Genomic DNA, 21,548 nt, shown 5'->3' with positions numbered 1-21,548 from the left:
ACATCTCACATTCTATCGTCAAGTAAATACGTAGATCGAAAACACAAAACAAAATTACTCATGCATTGAACAAAACTTTGTCAAATGAATTGAGAGGAGGGTAATTACATACCATTTTTGACAATTACATACTTTTTGCCCCATCTCTCATAGAGAAGAAAACCATTTGCTTTATGTACACCACCCAACAAAAAACACAAGAAATACATGATCTTATAAACCCTAAACCCTACTCTTCCAGTCTCCCTTCTCTTCTTTCCTTCCCAATTATACCTTTTTCACCATCTCCTCGTTTTTCTTTTTCCGTTTTTTATTGATTTACATATAGAAGGCAGGCCGCGGGAGGCCAAATCACATCCAAAAAAACCTCTCCTTGTATCTTCAATTTATCTCCCTCTCCCCAATAAAAATTGAATGACAAAAGGATGAGCACACAGCAACCTTCTATGATTACCTTGGCTTTGGTTGTGAATAAAATGGTCGGACAAGCCGCTGGGCTGATGGACTGCCCAACAACATAGCTTGAGATCGAGTAAGCATCTCAACCATTGATGGGGTTTGATAGGCCTGAACAAGACTTGAACCATCGGTGGAGTCACCTCTTGCTGTCGCTCGTTGCCATGAGTGTGAGCTCAATCCTGAAAGGATGTATGCTCTGCCAGATGCCTCGTACACATGCCTGCTTGCCATCCTCTCTTGCATTTCCTTGAGCTCAGCATCCAATGCTACACACAGGCGGTCCTGGGATTTTGCTGACACGGTCTCTGACAATACCCTTCGACAATTTTCAAGGGTTGAAACTGCACCGGTTAAGTCTCCCAGCTCAGCCGCTCCTCGTGCTAGAGCCATTGCCTCGGCTGCCTGGAGCCTATTACGTTGCCTGTCCACTTCTATTGACACTACTGCTTGCTGAGCTACATCAGGTCTCTCAATTCTAACTTCTTCACTTTCTATTGTTGCCGTTTCTTTATTCAAGGGATCCTTGTAAATGCATCTCACCTTTATCAACGATGTGAGATTGCTACAAGACTCTGTTGGGACATTAACTGAAACCAGAAAATCCCTCTCTTCATCGGCATACATATCTCCAACATCAATAACCCCCTTCCGTCCATCACCCATCACACGACTTGGGTAGCTTCCTGCTTTTACTGAACCAAGGCGGAGACTTGTGTTTACACACTCAACTACCACCTGCAGCTCTTGCACCACGACACTCAAAAGCCCACCAATGCATTGTGCAAATGCATCCTGGATTACAGCTTCTGTCTCAATGAAAGAAAATGTTCCCCCAGATATCTCTGAAATCGAGTGCATCGATGATGCATCATGATCTGCACCGAATCCAAATGCATGCACTGGAATCTGGAAGCCTGTATTGTCACTAGGATGAATAGACAAAGGGAGGAGCAACTGATAATTTGGCTGAGATTGGTTAGGCCCAGAGCCACTGACAGTATAAGTGTCCTGCCCATCCGACAACAGTATTATACTGGCAACAGGATTCTTTCCCCTTCGATCTTCCAATACCTTGCCACCTTTTCTTAAGCCCTCAGCAATGTTGGTCCCACCATTTGCAACCAGAGAGTTAACAGCTTGCAGTGCCTGCTGGCGTCCAGTGTCAGTCATTCGGCGGAGGGGAAAGAGGCGACGTGCTGTTGAAGAGAATGCAATAACTGAAAGTCTGTCGTTGGAGCCAAGATTCTGTATTACAAACCCCATAGCCCGTTTTAGTAATGCAAGCTTGGTTCCTGCCATGCTACCACTGGTGTCAAGCACTGTGACTAGGTCTACTGGAGCACGATGATTGTGTGAAAACTGAGGCAAACTGGAAAGATTTATGCTAGGATTTTGCCTTGTAACTGAAGTAGCAGCTTTCAGATGCACCAAAACAGTAAAATTGTCGTGAGAATTGGATTTTGAAACAGCTGTCACCTCTGGGAATGTTTTGATCTCTACCGTCCTAACAAAATTGTCGTCTCCACCATTTTTATTGCAAGAGCTTCTCTCATCAAACACAGGTTGGTGATCTAAGGTTTCATCATCATTAAATACACCCGGCTCGTGTGCCTGATACAGTGGCACGATGTGCCGTCGGCTCAAGTCTCTTCGAGGAGGAGGTAGTCGGCGAACCACAGTCATCAAAGCATCATTCTGGGGCCAACCTACCGGACCAATAGCTGCCCTTCCAGGAGGAGGATCCAGACTAGGACCCTGTACTGGGATTTCTTTCCACTTGGCCCTACAAACTGGGCAAATTTGATTGCCATGTTTCACGTTCGATGTGATGCAATGAAAATGAAAAGAATGTGAGCATTCTGCAGTGAAAAGAGCATGGCCACCTCCTTGTTTCATCTTGGTTAAGCATATCGAACACGTTTGCTGAAAACATAAAACAAGTGTAAGAAAGAAAGCATAAATAAGCCATATCCATCCAACGATACACATTATCGCACACAGGCATCATGGAAATTAAAACTTTTAAACAATCTCAAAGAAAATATCATATATCAACACAGCGTGACGATTCTAATCCATTGAGCAATTCAACAGCAACGTGCTAAGTACAAAAACAACTGTGATACTAAAAGTAGTCATGCCAACAAAAGGAAGGAGGAATTTTTGTGTGGTAAGAGATGCCTTTAAAACATAGGGTAGGCATCTGTGTGGTAAGAGATGCCTTTAAACATAGGGTAGGCAAAGCGAGATGCCTTTAAACATAGGGGAGGCAAAGCGAGTAGAATTATCACAAACAGACAAATAAAAGAGAGTGATAGATCTACTGGTAAGATGATAAAAGTCAAGGTTAGGTATCCAAGCTTAGATCTACATGCAAGGGGCATATTAGGAAAAGGATAAAAAATCTATCATGGAACCCAATGTAAAGATAACTAAACCTCAAAATTTGCTCTATTTTTTACGGTGCTCCGGAGTATCCTATATTTCGGGGTTTTTAACCGTTGGATCAAACCAAAGCTCTGAAAGGAGCCAGAGAAACCAACAAAAGGGAAATTATAAGATGCTTTATGGGACTACTTTCCCCTCTCTTTTTTTAACTTGCTTGATGAAATTTACTGCCAGAAAGCTTGCAGATGATGAGTCAACAGATAAGGGCAGCAAATGTTTTCCTTTTATTTTTTACCCTCCATGGGAAGGAGGAAAAGGAAAGGTTTTTACCATTTAGGCAAACAAGAATGGTCCTGAATGGTCCTGAAAGTGACTTGTGCATTAAAATTTAACCCCACATCCTCAAACACAGGAAAACAACATAACATTAAAATTCACATTCAATAATTTATTTGTCTCCTCAAAATCTGCTAAATGTGTTCTTCTCAAAGACCTGATGTCTTTTGAGGCCAAGAGAATTGAGACCTGATCTGTGAATGCTCATGTAGTAAGTAATATATATCAAACATTAGTTTAGGACCAAACTATAAATTAAATTTCAAGTCACAGCACAAAAGTCAATTAAGCAAAATTAACACAGAAAAATATATTAAAGTAACAAAAAAAGAGTTAATTAAGCACCATATAGTATGTTAAACTACCATAGCAAAATTATTAACCATTTTGGTTAGCTGAGCTAAAATTTCTAAACCAAACACAAAGAATCCACAGAAACTTCATTTTCCTCAGCATCCAAACAGAATAAACTAAAACTGATAAGAACCCACCAGTTATAAACTCAAACAAAGGAGGAAAATCAAAGACAAACCTTTGAGGATTTGCTTCCACTTCTGGAGAGCTTCAAACCATGAGAGGATGGGGTTGGAGTGGTGGGCCTGGAGGAGCCATTGGCCCAATTGGCAGGTGAAAGCAGGGCTGCATCAGACAGTCTCTCAGCCGAGTCCACAGAGGAGGGAGATGAATCCTCTAGTGTTTTGGGAAGATACACACACAGATTCAGCCCCAGTGCAAGCTTTGCTTTCCTCCATTTGCTCCCCATTTTTTAACTTGAAATGTTTCAAAGATTAAAACCCAGAACCAAAAATCTGTGCTTTGAGCTGAGGCTCAAAGATATTTAAGAGATAGCACAAAAAAGACTGAAAATTTAAGCAAAACTCACAAACCCCAGATCTCAAAGTGCTTAAATTAAGCTGCTTTTTTGGTCTTTTCTCCAGCTGGGAGAGAGTTCTTGGAATGAGAGAGAGGTAGTGGGCTTTAACAAAAGTTGAAATGGAACACGAAAACCGAGAGAGAGACTAGAGAGAGAGAGAGAGAGGTAGGTTTAATGGAGGTGTTTAGAGGGAAAACTAGAAGAAAAGGAAAGTTGGGGTTGAATTATATTTGCAGAAAAGTGAAGCTAAATGTCAAAACAGAGCAACTGAGTCTTATTTGTACTAGTCTTCTTCTTGTTGGTGTCCGTGGCCGCCATGAGAGAGAGAGAGAGAGAGAGTGATTGTGCTTGCTCTTGGTGTGTGGGTTTATTGAGAAGATGTTGACCTTGGTTTGGTACTTTGGTGGGTTGAAGTAGTAAATAAGCTTAAGCTGTAGAGAACGGTAAAAGGCATAGGAGTTAAAAGCGCTTAATTGTAAAAGCACGTTTTGATTGAATAGAGCAAAGTTGGGTGCGCTTTTGTATTATCTCTCACTTTATTTTTCATCGAATTATCATTTATTGAACCACAACTTTTCTTTTTCTCTTTTTTTTCCTTTTCTTTTTTCTCATTTACAACCATGTCTTCTATTTTCCACTGCATAACAAGAAAAAAAAGGGGACTTTCTATAAAAAATTTATCATCTCATATTTTTAACACAATATTTTATAACATTGACATGAAAATTAACTTTAAAGTGTGAGATGACAAGGAATCCATAGAGATTCCCAATTTAATAGATTCCATTTTAGCATTTCTCTAGCTTAAAAGTCCTAACGTATGTTTTTACTTGACTAGAAGGGTAACTTGGAAAATTAAATGTTGCATCTTTAGTCAACTTTAATATTATGTTAGGAGGAGGAAAATAAACTTGAAATTTGGACAAAAGTAAGAATTTATAGATTTACATGCATTAATTTTCGTGTTTGGATTCATAAACAAAGAAATTTAGAATTTTCGCGTGAAAAAAAAAAAATTTGGAATTTGGGATCTCAAATTCCCAAATTTAAATTCTTTGTAAATATGTGTAATTTTCAAATTTCTATAAGTGAAAGTTAAAAAAATAATAATAAATAATAAAAAAAAAACTCGACCATGAGTGGCCACCACCTAACACCACCACAACGGCTGCCACCATCACCACATGTCGTTGTGGCCCCTGCAGTTGCCACCACCTCCACCCACTGCCATCACTGCCGCCACCACCACCCACCATCATCCATGCTGTCGCCGCCACTACTAGCTACCACATTTCATAACTATTATCTTTGATTTATATTTAATTAATGACTCTATACACACAATAAGTTATGTATTCAAATTTAATTGTTCTTTAGGTTAACCAAACAATAAAATTCACAAATTGTAGAAAATAAAATTCTATCATTTCTATTTCTGTCATTTTGAAATTCCTTAGTAATCTCAAATTTTCATTCACAAACTTTGTCTTTTATTAAAAACAAAGAATTCATTTTTATTTTTTTTGGGGTAAAATAAAATGATGGTTCCTGAAAAAGAGAAATATATTTCACGGTAAAAAATTGCCTCTTATATTTAGTAAAAGAATTAACTTATACGTCTTTATATAGAATAACCTTTGAAACCTGAAAACTCTAACTAATTTCATGACTAGCCCCAAAAAAAAAAAAAAAAAAAAATTGTCTACCCACCATAACCATGTTTTTTTTTTCTTTCTCAACATTTATAAATATGTTTTTATATCTTTGTGTTTTGTTTGAATTTTTTTTTTTTTTTGAACAATCGATATTATCTACATTAAGGGTAGAAGGTGAGCTTAGCCTCACAATGAGTTAGCAATAATGTGGTTCAAATTCGTTTTTGGCGAGAATCGAACCTAAAACCTTTCGCTTACAAGTGAAGAGAAATACCACTAGACCATAGTATTAAGTGACATCTTTTGTTTGAATTGTGTTTTCAACACACACACACACACACACACAAAATTCTCGATGCCTAAGTCCTAAAACTATCGTGTTACCTTATTTAGCAAAGGTTTTTATCACAAATGGTCTCTAGAATTCACCCTCACCATCAATATGGTCCCTGAAATTAAAAATCAATCAATGTAGTCTCTGAAAATAGGTGTCGCAAATCAATGTGGTCATTCCGTCACAATTCTGTAAAAAATTATGTTAAGTGCTGATTTGGCACATAAATGGATATCATAATCATTTTTTTTCTCACAAATGGTCATTGAAATTGATCTGCGGCATCAAAATGGTCCATGAAATTGACCTGTAACATCAAAGTGGTCCCTGAAATTGAAAATTGATCAAATTAGTCCCGCAAGTAAGTGTCCCAAAGCAACGTTGGTCATTTTGTCACAATTCTGTCAAAAATTTTGTTATGTGCTTATGTGACACATAAATGGATCACACAAGTTTAATTAAATTTAAAAAAATTACAAATAGGTTTAATAATTTAATAGTTAATAAAAAGTTGTGAACCCAAAAACCCAATCTACAATCACCTCTGATCCCACTCCACGTTCCTCTACCTTCTTCGTTGTCTATTCTCTAAAATAAATCTCAACACATCCATCTTTATACACTTTGACACCCTTCACCGAATTGAACCAAAATCAAAATCATCTTTGATGACGGCTTTGCTGATTGGCAACGACTTCTGGGACATCACCGTCAACATTTAGTAGATCAACATCCTCACAACCTTAATCTTGGAGAGCTTGTTCGGCGATTTCCTAATATGGTTTGGTGACTCAAAGAACGGCGATGTCTACCTTGAGATAATGAGGTTATAACCAAGGTGCGTCAATTGTTGGTTGAAAACTATTTCCAAACCCTCTCTTAGGCCTTGGTTAAGCCTTGTACTTTTGAGGATTCATGGAAGGGAACTCTTTTCGGAGTAGGTTCTATTATAAAAAAATGAAAATAAATAAATAAATAAAATTCATTGTGCAAAAAGGTATTTAGATAACTTTTTAAATTAATTATTAAACCCACATCAGCAAATAAATTTTTTTTTTTTTACAGAATTGTGGCGAAATAATCATATTAATTTGCGACACATATTTTCAAGGACTCCATTCAATGATTTTCAATTTTAGGGATCATCTTGATGGTGTAGGTCAATTTCAGGAACCATCTGATGGTGTGAGTCAAATTCAGGGACCATTTGTGATAAAAACCCGTAAATTTTATGGGACCCATTTATATGCTACATCAACATTTAACGAATTTTTTTACTAGAATTGTGACGGAAAAACTATATTGATTTGCAACATCTATTTTCAGACACTACATGAATTAATTTTCAATTTTAAAAACTATCTAAATGGTGATGGTCAATTTTAAGGACTATTTGTAATAAAAACCCTTTAGCAAATTCAAGTGCGGTAGATTTGGAATGTTATCTAACATATGTTTCCATGTATGTAGACAAATAAAGCAAAAAAGCCGTCCTCCATGATTCTTGCATGTACTCATGATCATTCCTTTTCCAGGCTACACTACACTAACTTGCCAATCCCACTTCTATCTTGCATTGTCAATTCAAGCAGCTTTGGTTGGTAATATAGTATTCGTGGCCAATTAGAAGAAATTTAAAGAGTTATTGGAACAAAAATATATTAATGCATTTTGATGGTATTTATCAGTGTTCTAGAAGACTCTTCTTAAGCATTAGGTGGTTGGCCACTACCACGATTAATCTCTAGGCGTTTTTAAATTAGAAAGGGTGTCTTGACCTGTCGAAGCACCCTCCTAGCTTGCCTAGAACTGCCTAGGCACCCCCAAGATTGCGACTATCACTTAGCTAGAAAAATATAACTCTCATTTTGTATTTTTTTTAATAAAGTATAAGAGACTTGTTGCATACTTAGATAAACAGTCATTGTATACTTGTTCCCCATGTTTTGAATATGTTTTAGTACTTTGTAATTTATATGTTATTCTATTTTGCAATTTATGTAATGCAATACAATTATGTATTTTTTTAATAGGTAGACCTTTATCTATACATTATATAATAAATTTAATTAAAATTAAAATAACCGCCTAGTTCGCCACTTAGACACTTAGGCACTAGACTCTTGTCGGTCGACAAACTAGTGTTTAACGCATTTTAGAATCTTGATATTTATACTATGTATTACTGTGTTAGTATTTAGCAGATATTATCATATTTAATAGATAATTTTTGCATCCCCAAAGTGAGAGCTACACATATTCCCTTATTTGTATAACGTATCTTAACCGAATAAAATTAATGATCAGAACTTTCATTCTACCTATATTATATATAAGCATAAAGGAATGACAATACTATGCAAATATGCAGCAATATTTAGGGATAGTGGCTGGTTGTCAAATCCCTCTTTTTCTCCATGGTCTCTTGAAACATATCTTTTACTTTGGGTGATAAAATAACACTAAAATGTTGGGTGGATCATAATTTAATGACAAAAAGAATACCCCCATTACAAAATGTATGAATCAATTTGTATCATGAATAATGGGGTTTGGGGGCCATGGCCCCCATGCTAGCTTATTATGCACCATCATGATGAATCATTATTGGCCATGGAGTCAAATGGTGCCATTTTTTTAATCATGCAATTTCAATTTTTAATTTAATTTTTGAAAATTCTTTTTTTTTTTTATTTTCCTCCCACATGAGATGATGATCATGATAAGTTTGCCACACGTGCACATCATCACAGCAGTCGTTTTGTGGGTTCCTATGTCAACCCTGTTGACATTACGACTTAGATCTTATCATCACATGAGTTGGATTTCTCTTTTCTGTATTTTCCATTACTTTTCCTTTTTATTTTGCTTTTTTCTCTTTGACTTTAATAGCAAATTATGAATGAAATTTAACTAAAAGAAAGACATCATATAAATTGGAAGAATATTACATACAAATTTCTGAAATATTCCCCAAATGAAATCTGTTATATTCCCAAATCGTTTCATTTTCCTCGCTTAAAAAGAAATTGTTTAATTTTTCTGTAGATTATTTCTACAACCAAATGGGCTTTAAATACTCGTAATTTTTACATAAAGAGAAAGAATGTTTACTTACTTTTTTATGTATAAGAATGATATTTACTGTTTTAAAAGTTAATAGACGCATGATATAATATGTCATAAGCGTGTACAATTGCACTAACTCTCCACCATTTGCTATACATGAAATTATTTAATGTTCCTTTCATGTTTTCCTTAAGCACCATGGGGCCAAATATGGAAAAAAAAAAAAAAAAAAAAAAGCCTCAAAGAGAACTAGGTACGGTAGGTAGCCAAGAACAACCAGCCAAAATAATGGTGTGTGAACATCACCTTGCCTCCAGGAGCAAAAATTCTTGATTTGCCACTACATTCTCTTTTCTTTCTCCCCATAATTTTTTAAGAGAAATGCTAATGGAAATCATTTATAAGTGAGACTCTTTATAGACTCTTTGTCATTTCATATTATTTGCATAATATTTTATAATGTTGACATAAAAATTAATTTAAATTGTGAAGTGGCAGAGAGTTCCTAAAGTGTCCGCTCAACATATCTTTTAATTATATGTTGTCTTCTTATTATAACAAGATGACGAAAAGAAAGAAATAGAAAGAAACTTTTCAGGACAAAGTAGGTGGACCAGTATCCTCTCCTAATCTAAGGATGAGGATTTTCATGATCAAGAGATGTGGACCGTTGGATGAAAATCCAACGGTTACAAACAGGGGGTCCCTTTAAAGTTATAATAATTATAACCGTTGGATTTTCATCCAACGTTCTACATCCCTTGATCATGAGGATCCTCATCCTTAGATTAGGAGAGGATCCTGATCCAAAGTAGGTTTAGGTATGTCTAGACAATCAACTTGGACTGTCGATTTCTTAAAATAAAAATGCAAAATAAAAAATTAGTAAACTATGCATGTTTAACATTCCCAGAGCAGTAAATAAATTGTTTAAACAAATTTCCCACCTAAAACGACGCATTCAAAGTTCCAAAACTTGTAATATTAATACTGAACCCTAAAGTTCCAAAACAAATTTCCCACATAAAACGATGTATTCAAAGTCTCTAAACCCTAAAGGTCCAAGACTTGTAATATATATACTTGTGATGACGATGATATATGTCGTTTTAAACCTTAATAATCTTGGTGTTCTTGTTTCTGTTTTTTATAATCATATGCGTTTCAGAACATACAAAACATCGGGTCGACGAACCATGCAAATCATCAACCTCTAGAATTGGCATCCCGATTCAATGGTCAAAAACTGGCAGTTGGAAATATATTAGTCTATAGCTATAACCACCATTAGTTAATGAATCCACGAGAATATAGTAGGCAATGGGCAACCATCATGAATGGTTTCTTCGAGAAAACTCGTGCTTGGAAAATACTCTTCTTGGAAGACAACGTACTGAGTTGACTGAGTAATTTGTCTTAGGGAAATGTTAAGGGGACTTTTTCGAAAATAAGACTCTTTATGGATTCTGTCATCTCTCAATTTAATGTCAATTCTCATTTATAAAACATAGTACAAAAAATATGAGTTGACAGATATTCCATAGGAAGTCCTAATTTTAAAAGAGTTCCCTTAGCATTTTCCTTTTGTGTTAAAATGATATACATTCGTTTAACATCTATTCATGCAGTGGGGCCTTGTATTGATTGATTCTTCTCTCGTAATATCGTTTGGGGAAATGATTCATGCTCACAAGTTTATTTTGGCATACCTATGTTTAATTCTCTTTCACTTCATATAATCGTTTCAAATTGAAGGGGAAAATAGTGTGAAAGCCATTTTCCTATCGTTTATATTAGAAAAACAAATACTGTTGTAAAATTTTCTTAAGACGCCTTTTGGTTGAGCATAATTGTTTTAAAAAGGGAAAATAATTTATTTATTTATTACGTTACATATGCAATATGTTGGTGGTGTTTATTTATTTATTTATTTTTTGAACAAATAATATTATCTATACTAAGAGGGTGGGAAAGTGGATTAAACCTTGCTCTACCAACTGAGCTATACACCCCCAAAATATATAGTAAAAAATAAGGATTGGTGCGGAAAAAAAAGGGGGCAGCTACGGTCAAACTCTAATTCTGGAAAAAAGTTGGGGCCCCTTTTCCAAGTCTACCAGATAGAAGATAATAGAGGGCCATATCGTTGCGTTGGATAAGACGGCGCCGTCTCACTTCGAGTTCAATAGACTAGCAATAATGTAATTCAAATTCACTGTGAGAATCGAATATAAGACCTCTCACTTACAAGTGAAGATAAATTATGTTGGTGGTGTTGTAGTAGAATAATTTTGGGGGGAAGAAAGTATGATTCTTGAGGATTTATTTATTCCTCAAATATACCATTAAATCCTTATGAGGTTTACCAGTGGATGTGGCCTTGGTTGAAAACTGAAATTAGGTCAAAATATTCCCCTTCACATTATGTTTGGAATAGTATAGTTGTATAGTACAGTCACATACACAACTTTGTTCTCTCTATGCAAATACAATCTTCCATCTCTATCTCTCTAAGAGTAAATTGGGAGGTGGGATTATTGGAAGTTTGAAAATGTGAGTTGGAGAGCTGAGTGCTCAGAGAATTTGTATCTGCCATTCTCCCCATTATTTCAAGCATTTGGTAATGGTCTGCTGAGGCATCAAGAATCTTCATTTGTCCAGTTGTTCTCACTTACTCAGAAAGCAGAGGTACTGTCATAAAAAAAAAATTGAAAATATAGAAAGTAGTTTAACTCCTTATAAGTACATGCAAGGTCTGTTAACTTTCCGACATGAGATTTACACTCTCAAGATCTCGCTCTATCTCAATCACAAGAACCTTAACGACATGACACCTCATAGATCAGCTTCTGAAATTGAGAGTGCACACAGTAGGGACCCAATTAAGGCATCCAAGCACCAAACACTAAATCCAAATAATCAAAAGACTTAACCATCATATAATGAGGTGAGTGGAGTTCCCTATTCCCCCCACTTTATATATCACAAGATAATATACCTTTTAAAAGAAAATTAAAATGCTGTAGCTTTTTAGAATTGCAAAAGTTATTCCTCTCCCCCACAAACGAACATCAACAAAGAACCAGGAAAGTGACCCCTTTTCATTTCACACCTCCTTTTGAGGACACACATGCATGCCTCACACTACAAACTTGCCCTAGCTACTGAGTGAGAACCAGAGAGAGAGAGAGAGAGAGAGAGAGAGAGAGAGAGAGAGAGGGAGGGAGGGCAATGAAGGGCTTCCTATAGCAGTGAGTGGAGATGCATTATAACAAAGAAAGAATCCTCATAAAAACCCTTTGTGGGGAGGGTATAGGATTCCCTTTACTATATCTCTAAAATTCGCCAGACTTTCTGGGGCAAGTCAACGAGAAAGCTGACCTTTTTTAATATCCAAGGGGAATAATAATCCCTCCTCTTATGGTGCTCCCCACTTGGGTAGTGAAAGTGATTAAGGGTATTCGATGTCTTGCATTTGAAAATTCTCATATAATCATGCATCCATTGCTTAAATAACTAATAATCTCTCTCTTATTGTGTAAATTAATATTGATTAAGTTGAATTTACCGTTTGATCAACTTGATCGATGGTTCTCAGTCATCCACGAATATTTTGGCATATTAAACCTATTGAAAGATCAAATTTCTAAACGCATAATGGTTCTTCATTCTCATTTTTCATAGAGGGCATACACACCAAACTTATTATGTCAATTAAAGAATTTAGAGAATATTTATATTATATGCTACGTTTACTTTAGTGGGGAGACAGAGATTATGTAACAAAATCATAATATGCAAAGTCGAAATTTTTTTTACTTGGTAGATTGGAACATTAATTATTGCACATGCTTGCTTTTCTTCTATACTCTCTCTCTTTTTTTTTTTTTGGGTCAGAAAGTAAACTTCGTTAAAGATTAGGGAAAATTACAATTTGTGATCAATTGAATAAGTTCAAACAAAACACAAAACACTAAATAAACAAAGAGAGAGATGAGAGTAAAAAAACTCAAGCCAAAGAAAAAATACAACTCAAAATACTATGGGAAGCTTACACACAGACTTATAAGTAAAATTATTTATATTTAATATTTAAGTAAATAGCAAAATTATAGACAGGGAACTATACTAGCGACCTACCTAATTTTATTGTAGAAATTTTCGGGATCAACGATTGGACCAGGCAAACTAAAAATACCTCTTCTTGGATAAAGAAAGAGATTACTCAATCAATTTCCGTATTGCTCATGATATATATACTAACCCAGGCATCCCTTTCAAATGCATGTCCCATTTTTGCACAGCAAGGTTATGAAAATCCACGAGAAGTGACTGGCCGTATTGTATGTGCCAATTGCCATTTAGCTAATAAACCCGTGGATATCGAGGTTCCACAAGCAGGTACTTCCTGATATGTAAGTTGCAAAACAAACAACAACCAAAATCCCTGCAGAACTCAAACCACCGGCGCCACTGTCTCATCCCCGTGGGAAGCCATCACCCCAAAATTAAGATAACTTTGATTCGGGTGTTATTTTAATTTATACTCTCTTTAATTAAGATAATTTAGATGGAGTCTTAACCATGCATATCGACTACAGGGGAACAAGTTGTCAAGCAGCTTTCCTTAATTATGACGTCACATGCATTTGATCATCAGCAAGTCAAACCTAATCCATGCATCCACTGGGGTCCTTATGTTTATATGATCATGCTTAATTTGAGTTCGTGCAAGTCGCTTTCTAACTTTTTCACTGTTTGCTTTTATTTTTTTGAAGCATATTCATGTATGTTGCCGTGCTTATGTGCATGTATCATATACATATAAATAGGATATAATTTATTTGTATTTGTAATGTTATATGTCTGCAGTGTGATTGACTTGAAATTTTGATCTTACCATATGTTTCAATTGCAAGAAATTTCTTGTTTTATTATGCACTCAATAATCGACATCCCAAAAGAAATATAAAGGTTATAAAATAATAATCTTGTTGATTCAAGAGGAAGAGGTGCTGCAACACCTTAGGCCTTTCAACGTACTGAAATTAACACTATGAACAAAACCCTAAATAAGGCTAATGAGAAAATGGAGGCGTTGCCTCTCTTGACGTGCTGCAGCTGCAATTACTTGTTCGATCAACCTCTTCAGCGAACATTATTTCACTTGTGCTATACAAATGGGAAAGAAGCGGTTAAAGAATTAGCAAATCAATAGTTTGATTTCATCACCAAAAGGTGGCTTGTTTCGTATCAATTATGAAATTACATAAACAATATTTTGTTTAGCTCAGAAATAAAAAGGCACCAACCTGTACAAGGTTTGCCACAAGACATGCAAACTTACATGCTCAACTTGAGCTTTACTTAGTGAATTCTCAATGGCGATCAATAATCCAAACCTATCATGTATTATTATATCTTTTAACTTTCTTATATGATAACGGATGCTTAGCTTTATAATACCTTCCTCAATTGTAGGGAAACTTTTGTCGGAAAAGTTAGAGCTTAGTAATTTGGTTTTTTATTTTCATTTTTATGTTGGGGGTATTTTTAGTACTTTACATCTGAAGAGCTTTTTTAGTAGGATAAGTATTATGGTTTGATTTCCTATTATTTACTAGAGTTTACTATTGCATCTTGTAACTTAGTAGAAGAATCAAGTTTGAGAGGATGTAAAAGAATCAAGTCGTCATTTTTATAGTTATCGTTAAGGACAAGATGCAATTAAAACTAAATTCAAAATTTATTTATAAATCCACACCAATAATCAAACACTCACAATCACACAACTTTTTCTCCTACATTTTACTATGGCTAAAACCCTTATTCTTCCACTCCTCCTATAATAACCAAACCCTAATTCGCTTTCAAACAGAAAAACAGACCCTTTTTTCACGAATAGATGGTGATTTGAAGTTTGAGAGCTCTCCTATATATATGAGTTCAAACTGAAAAATGCCAATCGTGTTTGAAAATCTTTGCCTAACTTTGACAACAAGACATCCACCACATTCCAGTTCATGGCTTCAAATCAGTTGCCTTGTGTTCCTCTGATTTTTTGACGCGATGGCCCGGATTGTTCCCATCCCAAGTGTGGCATTTGAGTTGGGAATGGAACAATCAAGTCGACTTCGATGACCATTCCCATGGTAACCCTAATACCATACCAGGGACTATGGGATCAGGTACAAATCTTTAATTATGATCTACAACTAGGAATCCCGTTGAATATTTTTAATGAATATTTTAAATATTTACCCAAATCCTATAACCCTATTAATGCCGTTTAAATTTAGCTGTTTCTACTTCAACTGATCCTAATTCCCCTTCTAAGGTTTTCCTACTGCCTTCCACCACAATTTGAGGCGCAGACGTATTTGTTACATTTTGGAAACGATATATATAGAGGGTAAGTTAGGCGTAGAGAGAGGTAATATGGGTTTAAACAAATTTAAGAATCAAACTTTGTAATCAATTTTTCTTCATCTTCTTTGTCCTTTGATTTGTTAACATGTTTTTGTCATATCGTATATTCAGTAGAAGTGGTATTTTATCACATGATTCTAACGTTTTCAAAACTCATTAGTTTGGTTTCTTACTTTGAAAATATATTGATGGTGTCATCCACATTTATCCCACACCCCTGCTGTCCAAATTCAACAAAATTTATGTTATGTACTGATGTAGCACACGTGTGGATCCCACAACTCTAATTTGAAGGCATGACGTGGACTAAACAAAAGAAAAATCAATATTAAACATTGTTTAAAATTTTACACCATAAAACTTTCGGGAGTGGGGGGGCCTTGGCATCGAGTTGGGCAGGCTTCCCCCATTCCAGCTTCATCCCCACTTTTTAATAAAAGAAAATGTGACTTGGGCTTGATCTGGTCTAAAGCTTGCAGAGGTGTCTAACCCAAGCTCAATCCCTTACCAACTGGCCTGGTCTAGCTAGCACAATTGAAATTGGATTTTGATTTGAAAAAGAGTAAGCTTCCAGCCCAGCTCTAACCCAAAGTAAAATCAACAAAATCATCCAATTCCAAATCAGTAGGGGATTGCTTTGCACTTTACTGATGAAAACTTTGCTTTAGCTTGGTTGGTGTTATCCACGCTTATTTTTACTTCTCGCACACCGCTCTCAATTTTCGGTTGTCAGATCTAATGAATTGAAAATGATTAGTGATAAAAATTAACAAGAGTATGTGGGACGTAAAAAAGGATACATGAATAGCACTACCCTTTAGCTTTAAGGTTGCTTCATAATTGTCAACTGTACAAGATTGGTTGATAAGATACTAATTCACCATAATCTACTTCAAAATTGTTGGGATGTAAAAAGAATGTTAAACCAATTTGCCCTATCCCTATGAATGACTACTCTAAAAATTGAAAAATCAAAACAATGTATGAGATCCAAGAATCTCTCTCCGTCTCCTCTTCTCTTCCTCCCATTCAAACGCGTAAATCATCGGTCGGAACAGTTGGAAATGACAGTTGAGACTTGAGATCACTTGCAACTCATTGTTTTCTAATCCCATGTCTTCAAGCCTTTGTCCAACTTAGCTCTACATGTATCCTTCCATTTTGGGAATCAATCAAATGGTACTTATGGTTGATACGGCCATTGTGTACCACATCGGCAAGATTAATTTCCACGTATCCCAGTGATTCCTACACATGATGAGATGATACAGAATCTGAGCACTGTAAAGCATGTGGAGAAGAGTAGAGCATGGAAAAAAATAAGGGAACCATGGTGTTTTTCATACCTTGGCTCGGATTAGGGCTCTGCTTTTGCTCTTGACCTCGATAAGAATCTTGTCATTCAAAGGAGGCTCATCGAGCATAAATTGAAAATCTTCGTTCCAAAGTGGATTACGAGATTTCTTAATAATCTGCCAACGAAATAGAAAAAAAAAACTTAAGAAAACACGTGAACAAAACCATGAGAATGCTTACAAGATTTTACTGTCACAAAGGATTGTGTAGAACATGATTAAAGTTAAATAAATAGGTAAATGAAGCCACGAGACTGATTACGAGATTTTTTCATTGAATTTGTGGTTCATGCCTATGTTCACAAAATGTTGTTGACAATAAAAAGGAGTTGACAGTTATCAAAGTGAGGTTTACCTTAGTTTTCTTTTCTTCTCCTCTAAAGCAAAGCAAAGCATAAGGATTGTTGTGATGCTCCCCTTCTACGTCCTCAGCTCCCTGGATCAAAACGGATAGTACACCAGCTCCACTAAGGGACTCATCACTCTCCGATGACCTTCCACTTTCGCTTTTCCCAAAACCATTACTAGATCCATTAAGTTTACTGCTTTCTGATTTGAAAGGAACAAAAGCAAGCTCCACCACGATTTGCCCCCTATGCTTCTTGTTTTGAGGATCATTGATATTTGTGTTCTTGACCAAATCTAGCACAAATTCCTTTGTCACACCGGGTGTTAGTACTTTTAAAGGAACTAACTGCATTCCCAATTTGTCATGTCTGCCAACCTGTGAACACAAAAGACGATAACGTTGTTCACAAATTCAGAAACTAACGAACAGAATCTTTCGTCTAAACCTCACCTCAGACTCAGAGCAGATTTAAGAATAAATTATGGAGACACACTAATGACCAATACGAACGGAGAAAAGTTATTGATTTTAGTCTTATTCAGTAGAAGTTCGTAGAAGCTTATTAACGACCATTTAGCAAGAACTAGTAGTATAATGAACTATGATGATATTGGGAAACTATTGTTCCATGAATATGCTTTCAAACACACATTTGAGACCAAAGAGCTTGAGAACCAATACTGAAAAACACAAGACATCCCTTCTGATTCCCTTTTATCAAAGGACATGGCAACATCATTAACAAACTTCATATTCCTTAGCAGTTAGCATTAAGCAGAGATCAACGCTAATGAGGGTTCACACACTATTGCAGAAGAATTGCAAGAAATAACAAAATCAAACGGATTAATATTAAAATTTAATAAATTAGTATTGAGCCAAAAGAAACAGCTGAGGGGAAAACCTTGTCCCAGTCATAGAGTTGTAACTCAAGAGCTTGAGTTTGAGGGTCCTTCACAAGAAGCTTGAACTTCTCATTCCACTCAGGATTCAACTTATTCATTTTGATACTGGTTTGCTTTGCTGGCAACCTATCTTCAGTGAGGGTTAGTTTGACGTAAGGATCGGAACTTCCCAAGATGTCCATCTTCAAAAGCTTCAGCGCTCGAATAACCTTTACATGAAGGATCCCCACAGGCTTCTTGGCAACTCTGTTGAAATATTTAAAGGGAAAATCATTTTTGTGAAACAAAAAGATATTTGAAATAGATATAAGTAAAACAAAATATACAATCAATCAATTTTAGGTGAAAAGAATGAGCTAGATGTGCCAAGGCCAGCTGCACCATCTCATAGTTACTCACGTTGAAGCGTCAAGAACAGGTATTTCCAGTGTTTGAGGCCATAGATAGAGGCCTGCGACTTGTTTTTTGATGGTCTCCTGTAAACACGTAAATGGTTAGTTAAATCAAATCAAACCAACATCTGCACATGCATAAATCATCTACACAGCTATCCAAAACTCATCTAATGTATAATCACAATCCTATCCAGAAATGAATTACTGGTGAAGCACCTGAACAAACCAATAAAGGCCTGGTATGGCCATGATGTCCCCTCCCAATACCTTGATTCCAAAATCGACATGTGGCTGCAAATAAATTGAAGAAAAAAAAATCATCTTATCAATGCAAACCAACTAAACCAGTCAGAAAAAAATGCAATCCAAAATAAAAAGTGAAAAAAATAAAAGAAAAGTTAGCTCTTTTGAGACCTTCTCCAATAAAGACACCACAATGCTTGCAAAACATGGAAAAGTCGGCACTAGAGGTTTCAGAGTTACCCGTGGTGCTGCAAATACTTGCAAATCCACTAACTGAGAATAACAATAATCAGTATTCTGAAAACAATGCATCAAGCATAGCATCGTATAAATAATAAAATATACATATTCTTCTCCTAAAGGATTTTGCTTTGATTTGTTACCTGAACTGTAATTCTTAGAGACAACAACTTCAACACCAGAACTATGTTAGGGTTGCCAGCCCATCTAAATGCCGGTTCCATGACTAATTCATTCTCATTAGTCTCATAAACTTTTAGACCTGTAAGATTCAAAAGTAACCAAAATATATCATAATAAATCTCGAAGGGTTAATGCATAAACCAAATATTGTTTTGAATTTTAACCATGATTTGCACACGTTATGCGAATATCCTTTTAGTTCCACGTTGACGGATGTGAGATAAACAGAAATATGCATACAAAACAAGGAAGAACTGTCACTTATGAATCAATGGGAGTGGGGCCCTAAACTTCTGTAGACTCATCGTCATCGCATTTCAAATTTAACAAAGAGCATTAGAAAGTGCTAGATAAGAAAATCAAAATGCCTTTTGCACTCAGAAAATATTAAGCATTTATGATTAAGCTATCAAAGTGAGTAGGCTAACCATAAATTATGGGTGGCAGATTTCCAAGACTCAACTTGTCAAATTCAATATCCTCAATGTGATACTTCCCTATATACTCAGCGAATATAGGTTTTGCCATGCTTCTTATTGTAGAACAAATTGCCTGCACAATAAATAACCAGTCTCTTAAAAAGCCGTGCAAAAAAATACAACTGTTAACCAGATTATCACCTTGTGAAGGTAAGGCCACATGTCAACGAGAAACTTGTTTAACCAGTCAACCTGCACAGTGATGCGTATAATCAACATTGAGGTGAGGTGTTAGCAGGAGTGAGAGAAAGAAAGGGCAAAGGCTCAATGTAATAAGACTGAGAGGAGATACTAACTCGTTCATAGTCGGAAAATTTAACCCACATTGGTATTTCAGGTAGAAGACCTTGCAAAGTACTAGAATCTAATTCGTGCAGCGGCCTGATAATTGGATCCTGCAACATTAAGTATGTTGAGCACTATAAACGTTTAACACTTCACAGTACTTTTGTTTAGCAGTGTTCGATGTTCATCGACTCAAAAGTCATACACCAACCTCTTAGTCACAATCAAAGATTCAAGAGGGGAAAGCAGGCGAGGTGAAGTTAATTTTGGTTACATGAAGGATGAAAGGTTCACTTGATGGCTTATTGGTTGCAGAAGAAAGAACAAAAGGGTAAACTTACCAATTGGTTTTCTTTTGAATCAGCATAAACTCTCTCTCAAATAATTGAAGACATAAGCTCAAAATTCAAAAATAACATAAAAATTGGAATTGAAGATTTCCCAGTTTCTTCTGAAACTCAGAAATTCATAAGAGATGCAGGTGATACTGAATGCAATCAAATCCATGCAAGACTGGAAAATTAAACCATTTGTTTGATCCAAAATCTCAAAACACAAAAAGATCAATTAATTAAGCGAACACCATGAGCAACCAAAAAAACCCAGAAATCAAAAGCTTCAAATAGTAAAAGATTTTACCTTCACTTCCTCAGGCTCTGAATAGATGAAAAGATAGAAACCCACCAAGAGTCCCACCAAACTTCCAATGCCAAAGCCGATGAATCCCAAGAAAGTGCTTAAAACTCCCATCTTTTTCCTCTGCTACTTCAGGAAGCTGTAGAACCAAAAGAAGAACTCTAATCCATTTTAATATCCAATAAGATTTAAAAGCGATAGGTTGTCTTTTAAGTGAAAAATACAGTGTCTGAGAGTGAGAAGAGCGCCAAAAGAAACAGAGAGTCACACGCGGTGTTGTTTCACCTTCAATTACTATGGCTTTCTTCTTCAGAGTTTGAAACTTTGAATTTGTTTTGTTTCTTTTCTTTGCCTCGAAGGAAACGGAAACGGCCCTTTGCCTGATGAAAATTTTTATTGTAACGGAAATATGGTTGGTACACCACGTGTTTTTATGTAAGTAGTGAAAAATTTTAATTTTTAAGTTAGTAACTTTTTAACACAAATCCCACAATTTCTATAATGACACTGTGATATACCACCTCGTGTGTCAATCACACTGAAAAGTCTCTCCATTGCCTGATCACCAGCGCCTCTCAGTAGTCACTAAGTGTACATGTAACTCCTAACATGATTACTGGTTTTTACGTTCTCAATGTGGAAAGAGTAATAGTTATTCATACCATGTTTTTATATGACATTTATATATCATCTTAGGTGGCATCTAATGTGGACTGCCACATCATTTGAAAAATTTGCAAAATCCAACGAAAGGAAGGAGAAAGACTCATTGTATATCGTAATCATCATTTAATTAACTAGTTTTTCTTAATTATTAGTTTATTAAATAATGAACTAAATTTAAAAATCTAATTAATTCAAATAATGTGGTTGTTCATATCAAATGTCATCTAAGATGATATGAAAATGTGGTATAAAAACATAGTATGAATAA

General features: G+C 35.7%; 2 protein-coding genes across 4 annotated transcripts; both read right to left on the bottom strand.

Annotated features, from left to right (window-relative positions):
• Positions 1 to 37: 37 nt before the first annotated feature.
• LOC103936651 (E3 ubiquitin-protein ligase WAV3) lies at positions 38 to 4,445 on the bottom strand. The gene is given in 3 exon segments (XM_009346499.3): positions 38 to 475; positions 478 to 2,382; positions 3,716 to 4,445. Coding segments are annotated over 3 exon segments (2,301 nt in total). The 5' UTR covers positions 3,947 to 4,445; the 3' UTR covers positions 38 to 310.
• An 11,879-nt stretch (positions 4,446 to 16,324) lies between these two features.
• On the bottom strand, positions 16,325 to 20,993 carry LOC103936654 (synaptotagmin-3). Of its 3 annotated transcripts, none has more exons than XM_048590432.1 (13): positions 20,900 to 20,993; positions 20,618 to 20,753; positions 19,990 to 20,088; positions 19,835 to 19,885; positions 19,643 to 19,766; positions 19,175 to 19,293; positions 18,963 to 19,064; positions 18,765 to 18,839; positions 18,553 to 18,629; positions 18,153 to 18,399; positions 17,255 to 17,623; positions 16,891 to 17,016; positions 16,325 to 16,792 (listed from the first exon to the last, which is right to left on the bottom strand). In XM_048590432.1, the coding sequence occupies exons 2-13, from the start codon at positions 20,726 to 20,728 to the stop codon at positions 16,664 to 16,666; spliced, it is 1,629 nt and encodes a 542-aa protein (XP_048446389.1). In that variant the 5' UTR covers positions 20,729 to 20,753; positions 20,900 to 20,993; the 3' UTR covers positions 16,325 to 16,663. The 3 variants fall into 3 exon arrangements, with proteins under 3 accessions (XP_048446389.1, XP_009344777.2, XP_048446390.1); XM_009346502.3 differs by having other exon boundaries at positions 20,839 to 20,941; XM_048590433.1 differs by lacking the exon at positions 20,900 to 20,993 and having other exon boundaries at positions 20,018 to 20,088; positions 20,618 to 20,641.
• Between the last annotated feature and the right edge of the window lie 555 nt (positions 20,994 to 21,548).

This window comes from the organism of the source record quoted next, unplaced genomic scaffold (assembly GCF_019419815.1).
Source record: "Pyrus x bretschneideri cultivar Hongxiangsu unplaced genomic scaffold, Pyrus_bretschneideri_v1 Contig32, whole genome shotgun sequence".
Classification (NCBI taxonomy): Eukaryota; Viridiplantae; Streptophyta; class Magnoliopsida; order Rosales; family Rosaceae; genus Pyrus; species Pyrus x bretschneideri.
The sequence above is the reverse complement of the archived record's forward strand: the minus strand, read 5'-3'. Positions and strand labels throughout refer to the sequence as shown.